General features: G+C 39.2%; 1 protein-coding gene across 1 annotated transcript in view; it reads left to right on the top strand.

The window, feature by feature from the left end:
- LOC127431803 (cyclic nucleotide-gated cation channel beta-3) overlaps window positions 1-14,557 on the top strand; it is a 28,838-nt gene that overhangs the window by 11,352 nt on the left and 2,929 nt on the right. Inside the window, exons 6-15 of the mRNA XM_051682361.1 lie at window positions 8,304-8,464; window positions 8,745-9,107; window positions 9,987-10,195; window positions 10,594-10,644; window positions 10,747-10,833; window positions 10,960-11,024; window positions 11,126-11,248; window positions 11,866-12,007; window positions 12,217-12,376; window positions 14,423-14,520. Of these exons, the coding sequence (XP_051538321.1) occupies window positions 8,304-8,464; window positions 8,745-9,107; window positions 9,987-10,195; window positions 10,594-10,644; window positions 10,747-10,833; window positions 10,960-11,024; window positions 11,126-11,248; window positions 11,866-12,007; window positions 12,217-12,376; window positions 14,423-14,520 (1,459 nt within the window). The remainder of the gene's footprint in view (window positions 1-8,303; window positions 8,465-8,744; window positions 9,108-9,986; window positions 10,196-10,593; window positions 10,645-10,746; window positions 10,834-10,959; window positions 11,025-11,125; window positions 11,249-11,865; window positions 12,008-12,216; window positions 12,377-14,422; window positions 14,521-14,557) is intronic.

The raw sequence follows: 14,557 nt of genomic DNA on the forward strand, positions 1-14,557 counted from the left end.
ACACTCTAGAATCAAGGGTCTTCAACAGGGGGTCCGCAGTGGTACCGCAGGGGGCCCACAAATTATTGTTTGATCCACCTTGGTGGCATTTGTAATAATCACTCACTCGTACGCAAGCAACAGCGAGAGACAGGAGTATGAATTATCGACATGTTGAAATCCTTCACAGCTGCATGCCAAATCTTAGTGTGACTAAACAGCGCTAGTCAGCAGAAGCGCGCAGCCCGGACAAACCCTTCAAGCACCCACCGCTCATCACGAGCTGCTCAATGCATGACACACATCAGGTTCAGCAGCGCTGCAGTGGAGGTTTGTTTGAGTAAACGTGTCTGCTTTGCTTTAGTCGCGCTGTGCGGTTGAGCAGATGACAGCCTGCTTTCAGAACAAAAGCTTACATGCCTGGTGTAAATAAAGAGTTACCACTGAGATTATCAAGCTGGCACACACGGTCCTTGACGTTCCACACACACAAGACGGTGACTCTCAAATCAGCATAATTCAAGGTGCACTCAGTCATTGTTTTCCTCATTACAAATGTTTACTCAATGAAATCAACAGTCATTTTAAAATATATGTACAAAATTGATCACTCACATGAGATGAAGACTCCATTTTAGTAACCTTATAAAAGTTTTTTATTCTGCATGGACAGGTTCTGTCTGTTTTTCTGTCTGTCTGTCTGTCTATCTTCTGTCTGTCTTTTTCTTTCTTTTTGGAGGAGGTACAGGGATTTACAGGGGAATTTAAAAATGTCACTTCATGTCAAAAATGTTGCTGACCCCTGCTGTACATCCTTGCTGAAAAGACCAGCAAAAATGAGCTTAAGCTGGTTGGCTGGTTTTAGCTGGTCGCCCAGCCTAGCCAGGCTGGTCAGTTAGTAGGTTTCAGAGGGGGTTTGAACACTTTTTAGCTACCACCCTGACCAGCTAAGATCAGCCTTACCAGCTTAGACCAGCTAAGGCCAGCTAAAACCAGCCAACCACCTTATGCTGGTTTTAGCTGGTCTTTTCAGCAGGGCAGCATTTAATGATTATTTCAATGGCTTTGCAATGTAAACATTATGAAGTATGTACATACAATAATATGGTAGCCGCCCATCCATGTTTTTATAGGCATAAAACGCAACACTCAATTTTATACAATATGTAATGGGGGTCCCGGCTCCACCTCTCTACCCAACAAGGGGTCCTTGGCCTGAAAAAGGTTGAAGACCCCTGCTCTAGATACTTTCGCCATCCTTGATGATGGGTCAGAACGAACTATGCTCTTACCAGCTGCTGCACACCACTTAGGCCTCCAGGGGAAGCCCGAAGATCTTGCTCTGTGCACCAGACAAGATATTCAAACACTCCATGGGTCAACAGTGTCAATCCGAATTTCCCAAGTAGATAAGCCAATTCACACCTTCCACATCACTGGGGCCTTCACTGCAAACCATCTTGGCCTGGCAGTTCATTCTTACCCTATGCAAAAACTGCAAACAAAGTAAAAACATCTTGTGGGGCTTCCTATCCAAGCATTTGAGGACGCACAGCCTTTAATCCTCATTGGTGCTGACCACCCTCAGTAACTTACTCCCATCAATTCAGTGAGGTTGGGACCCCCTGGAGGGTCTGCAGCTATTAAGACCAGGCTGAGATATACTCTATAGGGCCCGACAAGGTTTACTGAGCAGTTTATCTGCCCACAGCAATGCTTATTGACATCGACCATTCCTCAAGTGTCAGATCTCTTCAAAAACGTTAAGAAACTATGGCAGATTGATGTACTCCCATACTTAGGCACTAAGTATGCTCGAATCAAAGACTGTACATGTTGATGTGGATGGAGTGCTATGCTACGCCATTCCCCTGCCCAGGCAGAAAGATATGCCTCACTTCCAAGCTTCAAAGGAAATGGTGATGCCCAGCCTGAGAAATACTGAAAGGTGCCATGCTAAAGATCCAGAGGGAGCACAAGCATACAATGCTGAAATTCAGAAGTTGGCTCAGGCTGGAATTGTCAAGAGACTTAGTCCACAAGAGGTGACCCAAGATGGAGAATCGTGGTACATCCCACACCACATGGTGACCCAGAACAATAAAAACCACATTGTATTCAACTGCTCTTAACAATACCGGGGTCTGAACCTCAACGGGTGGCTGCTGCCTGTATGGTGAGATATGGAAAGAGACAAATCCCCATCAGTTTATGAGTGGCAAGTCCTGCCATTTGGCACAACATGCAGTACATGCTGTGCCACCTATGCCATGCAACACCATGTCATCACTCAAAGCCAGCCAGAGGATGATGTAAGGTACTCTATATAGAGATGCTTCAATGTAGACAATTGTTTGCAAAGCCTCTCTTCACCAGAGCAAGCCAGAAATCTGGTAGACAAGTTGAGAGAGAGCCTGTCATCCCGTGGGTTTGAGCTCCACTAGTGGGACTGTAATGTGCCAAGTGTCATCAGTCATCTGCCCAAAGAAGCTCGTTCAGAAAGCCTGGAACTCTGGCTTGCTCAAGACAATGTAGATACCCCTGAATTGGCCTAAGGGCTCAGCTGCCACTGTCCAACTGACACCCTGAGATACAAGCATCAGCCGGTAAACTATGATGTTCCTACAATACGAAATATATTCAAGGTCTTAGCCAGCCAGTATGACCCACTCGGGTTCATCTTGCCATACACCACCCATGCCAAAATATTGGTGAGACAGCTTTGGGAAAAACACAGAGACTGGGATGATCCACTACTGCCACAAGAACTGCTACAAGCCTGGAAAGATTGGGAGAGAGAGCTGCAAGTCCTCCCTAGAATTAGCTTTCCTCGAGCATATGGATCTCCTGCAATGGATGAGAGCAGCATCACTCATGAGATTCATGTGCTCTGTGATGCATCAGAGCAAGCTTATGGTGCTGTCGCCTACTTGAGGACAGTGGATGGGGAAGGTCAACCCTATCTCTCCTTCAATATGGCATGCTCAAGAATTGCACCAAAATGACTGCATTCAATGCCCAGATTAGAGCTCTGTGCAGCCCTGACAGGAGCCCAACTCACCAGAGTGCTGGGACAAGAGCTCGCCTTGGAGATAAGCAAGACTACCTTTTGGACAGACACGATGACTGTTCTGTCCTGACTGTAATCCAAGTCTTGCTGCTTTAAAGTATTTGTTGTCACCAGGGTGGCAGAAATTCAAGAACTTACAGATAGACTCTTGTGGCAGTACATTGACTCAGCAAGCAATCCTGCTGATGACATTATCAGTGTCATGAAGCTGAAGGATCTGGTAGAGCCCAACAGATGGAGTCATGGTTCTCCATTTCTTCTTCAGAGTCCAGACAAGTGGCCCACCAAATCAGTTACAGTCCCAGAAGAGCATCCTTCAGAACATTGTAAGTCCATATTCTGTGGTGTTACAGCTACAGTGCCAATTAATGAGCCCCTTATGCCAGATGTGAGTCAGTACAAGACCTGGAAGGAACTTCTAGAAGCTACAGCACAGATGCTTCACGGGGCGGCAGGTCAAAGCGGTACCCCCAACGCTGATGACTACCACAATGCAAAGACCCTCATCCTGAAAAGAGCACAGCAATATAGCTTCTCAGAGGAATCAGTCTCTTGAAAAAGAAAAAAACAGTTCAACATAGTAGCCGTCTGCTAACATTGTCACCAGAGCTGGATGAAGCTGGGGAATTAATTTGAGTTGGTGTCAGATTACGTCGGTCTGAAGACTTAGATCTGTCTGCTGTACTCCCTATTGTCTTAAATAAATGCCACCCAGCCTCTAAGCTTCTGATCCAAGACTATGATGCTCGACTCGGTCACCCTGGTCCAGAGAGAGTGTTTGCAGAGATCTGCCGCAGGTTCTGGATCCCGCAAGGTCGAGAAGCAATCCGCCGCTACCAGCACCTGCACAGATTGCCACAGGTGGAAAGCAAAACCTCAAGTCTGTAAGATGTCAGATCTGATGTCAGATCTGCCTACGTCTCTATAAGCCAGCATTCTACTCCACAGAAATGGACTGTTTTGGGCCCTTTCTCTTTCAAATGTGTAGGTGCACAGAGAAAATTCAGGAAGTCATTTTCAAATGCTTTACAACCAGAAGTGTGCACTTGGATATCCTCACTAATCTGGATACAGATTCCTATTTAATGGCACTAAGAAGATTAATTGCCAGAAGTGATACACCAACAGAATTGTTCTCTGACCAGGGGACAAACTTCCATGGTGGAGAAAAGGAGTTGTGTGATGCCTTTACTGAGTTGTCTCCAGAACTACAGCAGCAGCTTGCCAGACATAAGACTGAGTTCCTCTTCAGCCCGCCTGGGGCACCCCACTTTGGAGGAATCTGGGAAAGGGAAATTCGCTAAGTGAAAACCACACTTTTTAGACTAATAGGCAGTCAGGCCATCACAGAGGAGGTTCTGCGTACTCTTCTCTTGGAGATAGAAGGGATGCTAAATTCAAAGCCCCTAGGGTATGTGTCGACCAGCATTAAGGACCTTGACCTAGTGACGCAAAATATTCTGTTAATGGGGCGGCATGATGGATCCCTACCCCAAGTGGTCTACCCCAAATTTGAGCTCTTAAGCAGGCGCCGCTGGAGACATTCACAGATTCTTGCAGACCAGTTCTGGTCTAGTTTCATTAAGAACTATCTCCAAAACCTGCAATCCCATCAGAAATGGCATGCCACTCCTGCCGACATTACCACATGCTCAATAGTTATGCTAATTGACCCTCAACTGCCAAGAGCCCACTGGCCCATTGGTCATGTCACCAAAGTTTATTCAAGTGCTGATGGACATATAAGGTCTGTGGATGTAAACATAAAAGACAAAACTTACACTAGACCTGTAGCCAGACTGGTCAGTCTCCCAGAGCTTCCAGGTGATGATAAGAACTAAGACCTTCTCAAGTACTGAGCTCCGTTGCCAACAGTCTGCGGAGCCAGTCTCCAGAATTATTCTAGTATTGTGTGCAACAATGACAAATAAACCACACACACACACACACACACACACACTAACATTCGTACAGTAAACCCTGGAAACTGTATGCCCATGCCTACTGCAATTTTTTTTTTAAATACCTCAAGTTCAGTCCATTGCCTGGTTTCTGTGTTCTAACAGACACCCGGGGGTGATCACCACATTAAAACAGACTCAGCAATAGACTTCTTAAATACAGTCCTTTAATTCTCTCCCCAACACACATACTTATAAGGACAAGAATACATTTACATATATTTAAAGGAATATTCCGGGTTCAATACAAGTTAAGCTCAGTTGACAACATTTGTGGCATAATTTTGATTACCACAAAAATACATTTGAATTGACCCTAAAACTTTAAAAGGACTATAAAAATTATGATTTAAACAACTTTACAGCTCAAATAATACATGAGTTTTAACAGAAGAATTAATTTAAGTGCTTTTATAAAATTATAAGCTTCACATTTCTGCCTTTAAAATCTTTAAGAATTGGCCCCATTCACTTCCATTATAAGTGCCTAACTGCAACCTCGATTTTTGCTCTTTTTAAAGAAAAGGAGGCACTAGTCGAAACTATTTTTTTGTGGTAATAAACATTAAGTCACAAATGCTGTCGATTGAGCTTAACTTGTATTGAGCCCGAAATATTCCTTTAAATATAAAGATACTTTAAAGAATCTTCAGGGTTCGATATAAGTTAAGCTCTATTACCACAGACAGCTTTAATATACAGTATAGTGTATATATATATATATTACAATTAAAACATAATTTATTATTAAAAAATCGTGTTGCAAATGCGTATTAGTAAATGCACCTTATCATATGAACTGATTTATGTTTCTTCATTTCTAGTCGGAAAGTGGTTCAGATGTTAATTCACTAACCTATGGAAGTATTTTCTGGGCAATTTTCAAAACAAATTGCAAATTGTATTTGCAATTGCATTTTCTATTTGTGTATGCATGAATTGTGACATAGGCTAATCCAAATACAATTGAGAATCGTGTATTAACGTTTGCATATTCATTTACAAGAACATACAGTGTCTGCCAAATTTCAAATGAAAAAGCAAAGTCCATTTGCCATTGCATTTCCCATGTCTCGAGTTATGACCCTGTCATAACTCGGTATTTCACTTCCTCTGCGTCCTGTAAGAAGCCTGCCAAAATTAAAATGGAATCGCAATTCCCTTTGCACATGCATTTGCGATGCCTTACACAGACACTTGTCAATCAGTGTTGGGGGTGGGTTTATACTGTGGGGTGTGTTTTTAGTTGGAAGTGGTGACAGTCACAATCGACCGCATTTTAGAGTACCTTGCTGTCGACTATGGCTGAGTTCGGAATGGCATACTATCATTACTCACTGAACCATATATATATATATATATATATATATATATATATATATATATATATATATATATATATATATATATATATATATATATTAATTATTATTGTTAATGCCAAGAACATCCTGCACAGTGTTTTACAGAAATTAAAGAGGAAAAAGAACAGTGAAAAAAAAAAAAAAATTCAGACAAACAATTATAAGAGCTTGTACATCAAGAATAATTGAACCATCTTAATTAAACTGCAGCATATGATGTGTTGTATGCATAATGTTGGATAATGTTTTGCCAATGTAAATTTATGTTTATCATGCAAATAAAGCTTCTTTAATCTGATTTGGATCTGCAGTTATGTAAACTTTTTAAAATGAAGTTCTTTCACTTTGTTAGGCAACAAAAACTTATTGATACAAGTCCAAATCTTGTTAACAGAGATATGTGGATATTCCAATTTCCATTTAAAAAGCTATTTAAATTAGGAAAACTAATCTCGCTTAATTATAGTTATAAAGTCATTACTGCGTGGAAAATAAATTGTGAAATATCCTGGGTAACTATTTTGATAATCAATGATCTGGATTTATTTATTACAAGACAAAGTACTCTCTCTCTCTCTCTCTCTCTCTCTCTCTCTCTCTCTCTCTCTCTCTCTCTTTTTGTTTCACTGTTCTTTTTCCCCTTTAATTTCTGTAATACACTGTGCAGGATGTTATTGGCATTAACAATAATAATAATAAAAAAATTATATATATATATATATATATAATCCATAATCAAAACAAGCAAGTACAAGTTACAGGTGTATAAGGCATCGGAAATGCAAGTGCAAAGTTACATTTGAATTTTGGCAGGCTGCTTACAGGGCGCAGAGGAAGTGAAATACCAAAAGAGGAAATTGCTTTTGCAAGTGCATTTGGATTATGTCAAAATGTATGCATACATAAATAGAAAACGCAATTGCAAATACAATTTGCAATTTGATTTGAAAATTGCCCAGAAAATACTTCCATACTACCCACTTTGACTGGTTCAGTGAGTTTGTTCAGTAAAGGATTCATCTTACTGATTCAAACAGATAACTCATGAGTTAGTGAGTCGTTTGACAAGATTCATCAAAAGAACCGGATCATACGAGTCAGACAGTGAATTGAACTTCCCTAATTACGCTGTATGCTCGTTTTTGAATGCAGTCTTGTCCCTAACCACATCCTCCACAGTTTTAGCAATAAATGCGTTGAGTTAATATGCATTATTAATAAAAATTGTATACCCTTTCTTATATGCTGAAATTAGAACTTTCTTGAGAAAATAAGTATCAACCTTGTGATTGTTGGGCAGATTTGATAAAGTCATTGATAATTTTGTATCAGTGAAAACTAGGAGGGGAGGGTTAAATTTGAAATTAGAAAACCGTAAGGATTAACATTATATGTGTTAACATGAGATTAGTTCTATAAAATCTCTTACTATCCTTGTTTTTGTAAAGTTATATCCAATATTTAAATCCTGTCATGACCATGTAAAGCCGCCATCACTAGTAAACTGTAACTTTCACACAACATGCCAAGATTACCTGAAAGGGACTGTTTCATCTGCCTCCCAGATGTGCATCTGCCAATAGTACCACAAAAACTTTACAGCTCAAACCAAACACAGTTCTGTAGAGAAAAACTAAAATAAGTGCTTTAACAAAAATGTAGTAATAGTTACTGAGTGGTGGTGGCATAGTGGGTTAAAGCACATAACTGGTAATCAGAAGGTTGCTGGTTCAATCCCCACAGCCACTACCATTGTGTCCTTGAGCAAGACACTTAACTCCAGGTTGCTCCGGGGTGATTGTCCCTGTAATAAGTGCACTGTATGTCGCTTTGGATAAAAGCGTCTGCCAAATGCATAAATGTAATTCCAATGATAGTTTCTAATGTATTAATTCCTTCTTTTCATGATTGTCTTTTAAATAATTATAGTGAGGAGGCCCCTCCACCTCCACCCCGGCCCATCTTGATAAACAAGAGCTCAGATGCTCAGCTCATTGAGATTGTTAAACGGTTGCGGGAACGGACTGAACAGTATAAAGAAAAGGTCATTGACCCCTATGCATCCTCTCCAGAGCGCAGTCCACCAGTCAGTGAGTACTCTGCAAAATGACTATATATAACCTTGTAGCCCATCAAAAGAGATACCATACGAATATGACAAGTAGTGTAATAAAAGCATAGTGAATTCTGTTTAACATTCTAAATAAATTTACTATTGATGATTTATTAATGTAAATTATTATAAAGTTTTAACAAATGTTTAAAAACAATTGTGAGCATATACATTGTTAGTAAAACATTATTAAAACAAAAGTTCATGGCCTTGCTCAGCTCATCTTCAGGTATTAACAGATATTGTGGTTGATCTAGCACCTGTCTTTAGAAAACAAGACTACCCAAAGATAGTGGAGGAGAGGAAACGAAAGGAAGAGGAGGAGATTAAAAGGAAAGAGGAAGAGCAGAGGAAAAAGAAAGAGGAACAGGAAAGGAAAAAGAAAGAGGATGAGGAAAAGAAAAAGAAAGAGGAGGAAGAGAAGAAGAAAAAAGAGGAAGAGGCTAAGAAAGCAGGGGAGAAGCCTGAGGAAAAGAAAGATGACAAGAAGCAAGATGAGCCACCCAAAGAGCCCAGGAACATCTGTCCAAAATTTGCATGCACCTGTGTTGATTTCCTGCTGAAGCCCATAGAGGACAGAATGGACAAAAGGCTTGGCACCTCCATCGACCCGTTCACAGGTTAGACTTCATCATTATACCAGAATCGAAATACACTGTACAGTGAGGTCCAAAAGTCTGAGACCACTAGTGAAAATACTTCTGTTTTGCATTTATTTAATTTAATACACAATTTTTCATTACAAACTATATTATCAGCATTAAAATTTTAGTGAAAAGTTGATTTAAAAAATCTGAAGTGAATTTCAGAATTTCTTAAAGGGATAGTTCACCCAAAAATGAAAATTCTCTTATCATTTACTCGCCCTGATGTGTATGACTTTCTTTCTTCTGCAGATAACAAGCGAAAATTTTTAGAAGAATATCTCAGCTCTCTGTATTTTTGGCGATTCCCTTTTTTTTTTTTTTTTTGCATATCGCCACCTACTGAGCAAGGAGGAAAATTTATAGTTAAAAAGGACTTAAATATTGTTCTGTTTCTCACCCACACCTATCATATTGCTTCTGAAGATATGGATTAGACCACTGGGGTTATATGGATTACTTTTATGCTGCCTCTATGTGTTTTTTTTACCTTCAAATCTCTGGCCACCGTTCACTTGCCTTGTATGGACATACAGAGCTGAAATATTCTTCAAATAATCTTCGTTTGTGTTCTGCAGAAGAAAGAAAGTCATACTCATCTGGGTTGGCATGAGGGTGAGTAAATGATGAGAGAATTTACATTTCTGGGTGGACAGTCCCTTTAAAACAAAATCCTAAAACTTTGTTTATTTCCAGGTTTAAAAAAATCCCACATATTATAGGTCCCACTACACTTAATATATTGTAGGCAAAAGACGGAGAGTTGCAACCATACATTTTCAGATTTACTAATAAACATCCACTATGTCTATCTAAAGTCTTCTTTTTCTGCTCTTGTCATGTAATTTTCACCAGACCGCAGGTATATAGCTTGGCTAAGCGTGGTGACCATTGCCTTCAACTATAACCTATGGCTCATACCAGTCCGTATGGCCTTTCCATATCATAACCCAAAGTCCAATTCAATGTGGTTCACCTTGGACCTCATCGCCGACACCATCTATATCATCGACATGATCGTTTTCCAGCCACGACTACAGTTCTGTAGGGGGGGAGACATCGTAGTAAGAAAACTCCCTCTATACTCCCTCTAAAACAATATTGATACTGTTTCTTTTCTTTTTCTTTTTTTTTTCACACTACCTTATAGGAAAATATGTACAGGTATATGTACGAAAATCACACAGCAATTGTTTTATTTAAAGAAATGTTCCAGGTTCCATACAACTTCACATTTATCGCCTACGTCTGTGACATTCTGTGTAATGCAAGGCATTTGACATTGGCATTAGAACCTACTGCTAAAAAGAACATTCAGAAAACTTTACAGCTGAAATAACACCAATTTTTGTATGGAAGAATTAATATAAGTCTTTAAAAAATATACAATCTGCACATTTCTGCTACATTTTGTCATATTTATGGATAATGGAACTACTTATAATTTTATAATTTCTCTCAGTATGACAGAGCTGTAATTAAGAAGAAATATCGGGAGTCTGCGAGATTTCAGGTATCTCAATCAGATATTTTAGTTGCTGTTTCATCTTCAAAATAACAATTCATCCCCATAGGAAGCCATTAAGCATTTATTTCTTATTTCCTGTCATTTCAGAGTGATGTACTATCCGTCCTGCCTCTGGATCTGTTGTATTTCCCATTTGGATTCAGGTCTGTCTTCAGGGTAAATCGTTTTATGAAGGTAATGAGCATTGCAACTCCGGAAGGCTTTTGTTTTTTACAGGAGCAGTGATTGGTTATGATCTCATTATCCTTGTGAATATGCAATAACCTTTATTGTTTTGTTCATATTTTATTTCTTCTGAAGTTTGAGGCCTTTTTTGAGTTCAGTGATCGTCTTGAAGGTATCATGACTAAAGCCTATATCTGGAGGTATGTAACAAATTCTTTCCTAGTTATGGATTGATCTGTTTCTACAATATTTTTTCATAACAATCAGAGAAAAACGTATTCTCCCTTGATAATTTTTTAAGAGTAATTCGTACCATTGGATACCTGCTATTCATCCTACATCTCAACGCCTGTATTTACTATGTGGCGTCGGACTACCAGGGCATAGGCCAGACCAAATGGGTCTACAGCGGCAACGGCAATGCGTATGTACAGTACTTCAATCCATCCTTCAATCAGAATACAGATTTGAGCACACACACACACAAAAATGGCTTTTTACCAGATTTCTTTCTTCTTTTTTTTTTCTTCTTTTTTTCTGAATGAACATGAACTGACAATGAAGTGTTATTTTGTTTTCGTTTAAAATTGCAAAGTGTAGATTTTAGTAATAGCAGGTTCTTGGATTTTCATATTCTCGTAGCTACCTGAGCTGTTTCTTCTATGCGGAGAAATCCCTGCTGATGATCGCAGAACTTCCTTTTCCTGAGACCATATTTGGTCAGATCTTTCAGATGACCAACTATTTTTTTGGTGCCCTATTTTTGTCCATCATTCTTGGCCAGGTAGACATTTTGTCTCCAAAGCTTTTGTCTCTAAACCTTTTGCTCCTGAAGCGCTTCATTTTTTAAATATTTATTTTATTTTGTGCTAAATATTAAATTTTGCAGCTTTTTTCTTTGCTTTTGTGTTTGACTCTCTTTCTTGGCATTGGCTTTGCTCACTTGTATGATGTCTGAAGTTTTGATGTTGTAATATGATTTTTTTATTATTGTCAGATGTATTTATTCCTTTTTTCTTTCTCACACTCTATTGTTCACAGGTACTTACGTTGTTACTATTTTGCTGTGCGGACCCTGATCAACATTGGTGGCCTACCTGAGCCTCACACAGTCTTTGAGATCACATTTCAGTTAACAAACTTTTTCATTGGTGTCTTTGTCTTCTCAAGTTTGATTGGACAGGTACACAATGTGATGATGTAAACATGAAAAAGCTCCTCCTTAACCCCTAGCAGCCAATCTTATGATAGTTATCCTATCATCTCTACAAGTATCCTGTTTATTTATTGTTATGGGACTCCTGTATGTAGGAACAAGAATCAGCTTTAGGAAAATAGGGTGTAAATCACGCTTATTATCAGAAACATTAGCATTAAACTTTTATGTTGCAGATGAGAGATGTCATTGGAGCAGCAACTGCAGGCCAGACCTACTTCCGGGCATCTATGGATGCTTGTGTGGCATACATGGTGACCAACCGCATCCCCAGGCTGGTGCAAACCAGAGTGCGCACCTGGTACAACTATACCTGGGATTCCCAGGGCATGCTGGGTAAATCTAGTTTTATACTTAATTTTCTTACTAGAAAAAAAGCAAAGCGTCTGCAAAAGGGGTTGTTCACATCGAAAACGTTATGCGTCCTTTGCGTATAAGTACTGCATTTTTAGATGATGTGTCAGCTTTCAAAAGTATGTCTCAAGAAACCTGCGTTCTGTTAAAGGGTGTTAAAGGAATAGTTCACCCAAAAATGAAAATTATCAAATTATTTACTCACCCTCATGCCATTCTGGATGTGTATGACTTTTTTTTTCTTCAGCAGAACATAAATGAAGATTTTTAGACGAATATCTCAGCTCTTTTGGTCCATACAATGCAAGTGAATGGGTGCCTACATTTTGAAGCTCCAAAAATCACATAAGTCAGCATATAAGTAATCCATAAGACTCCAGTGGTTAAATCAATGTCTTCTGAAGTGATACTATAGGTGTGGGTGAGAAAAAGTTCAATATTTAAGTCCATTTTCTTTAAATTTTCCTCCCTGCTCAATCAATCTCACATTCTTCTTCTTTTGTTTTTGGTGATTCAGATTCTTCATGCATACGCCCAATGCTGGGCAGGGAGGAGTATTTCTAGCAAAAATTTACTTAAATATTGATCTGTTTCTAACCCAAAACTATCATATCACTTCTGAAGTAATTTAACCACTGGAGTCATATGGATTACTTTTATGCTCCCTTTATGTAGTATTTGAAGCGTCACAATTTTGGCACCCATCCACTAGCATTGTGAGGACCTACAGAGCTGAAATATTATTCTAAAAATCTTTATTTGTGTTCTGCAGAAGAAAGTAAATCATACACATCTGGGATGGCATGAGGGTGAGTAAATGAGAGAATTTTCATTTTTGGGTGAACTATTCCTTTAACAAGAACGTGTTATAGTGCATTCGCACAGTTTTTTCCTGTTTTTTCCTCTGTTTGTTCAGCATCACGTGCAGGTGCGCTGCGTTTTTTAGAAGCCGCGTCAAGTCAAAGAGCTTCAAATAATTAAAAAAAAAAAAAAAACGCATCTCAAGATATCTTCAAACATGGGGCTTGATAGTGCAGATACTTTACAGAGTCACCATGACCGTCTTTTGAAAATGCCTCACACGAGTGGGTGGATGACATGAAGTGATGGCTCGAAGTTAGTTATGTTGATATCATTAACTTCTTAAAGTTGTTATGACAGCCAAAAACTTCAGCCAACAAACTTATTTTTACTCCAACTAACACTTAAACTGGCTGTAGTTCTCTGTCTGGATCGCTCGTTTCAGTACTTTTTACTTTGCTTCTTATGGAGACTGGAACCAGAAAACAATCTAGTGGCAGTCAGAATCATCATGGCGCTGCCAAGTAGTTAGTCAGGAAAAGTCTGGATATTAGTGTATCTTTCTGCGTCTCACAGGACGACAAGAAGCACCCACTACACTACACGCCCACTCCAAGTAACACCACCTTGGATCATAAAGCAATTCTATTGGCTAAAATAATTTTTAAAATCCTAGGCAGCCTCTGTATGATTCATGTTGTCTCAATGTTGTAACTGTGACAAAGAATAACTTTTAAATTATGTCACATATCATAATATTAAACAGAAGATATAAATGGTGAAATTATACATTTCTCACAAGCTTACTGGTTAGCCTATTAGCTTAGCATACCGCTAGCTGCTTCTTTTCTTCATTTTCATCACATTTCTCCTCACTGGCACCACCTAGTGATATGGCGGTACTTTTAAGTTGCTGTATGTTTAATAATTTTACAAACTTTTCATTTTTTATTCTTTGTGGTTAGGGCTAGGGATAGATGTAGGGTTGCTGCAAACATAAGTGTATGACAGTGTATCCATCTGTTCCGAGACTCATGCCTTTTGCAGGTTATTTGAAGGGGCGTAACTTGTAGTGGGTGTGTCTTGTAGTGGGCGTGTCTTGTAGTAGCCTTGCAGGATGCAGACAGACCCTTCTTTTCTTTCTTTTTTTGCCACAATCAACGCGTTAAGTCTGAATGGCCCCTAAAGATGTAATTCACATTGTAATTGATTTTTCCATTTCCTTAGATGAGTCTGAGCTACTGGAACAGATGCCTTTGGTCATGAGAACGGCTATCGCTGTGGACATCAACCTTGCCACCTTCCAAAAGATCGAACTTTTCAAGGTGAGATTGATTCACTCTGAGGGAAAGAGACATGTAA

The sequence above is a fragment of the Myxocyprinus asiaticus genome, chromosome 41 (genome assembly GCF_019703515.2).
Source record: "Myxocyprinus asiaticus isolate MX2 ecotype Aquarium Trade chromosome 41, UBuf_Myxa_2, whole genome shotgun sequence".
In the NCBI taxonomy this organism is placed as follows: domain Eukaryota; kingdom Metazoa; phylum Chordata; class Actinopteri; order Cypriniformes; family Catostomidae; genus Myxocyprinus; species Myxocyprinus asiaticus.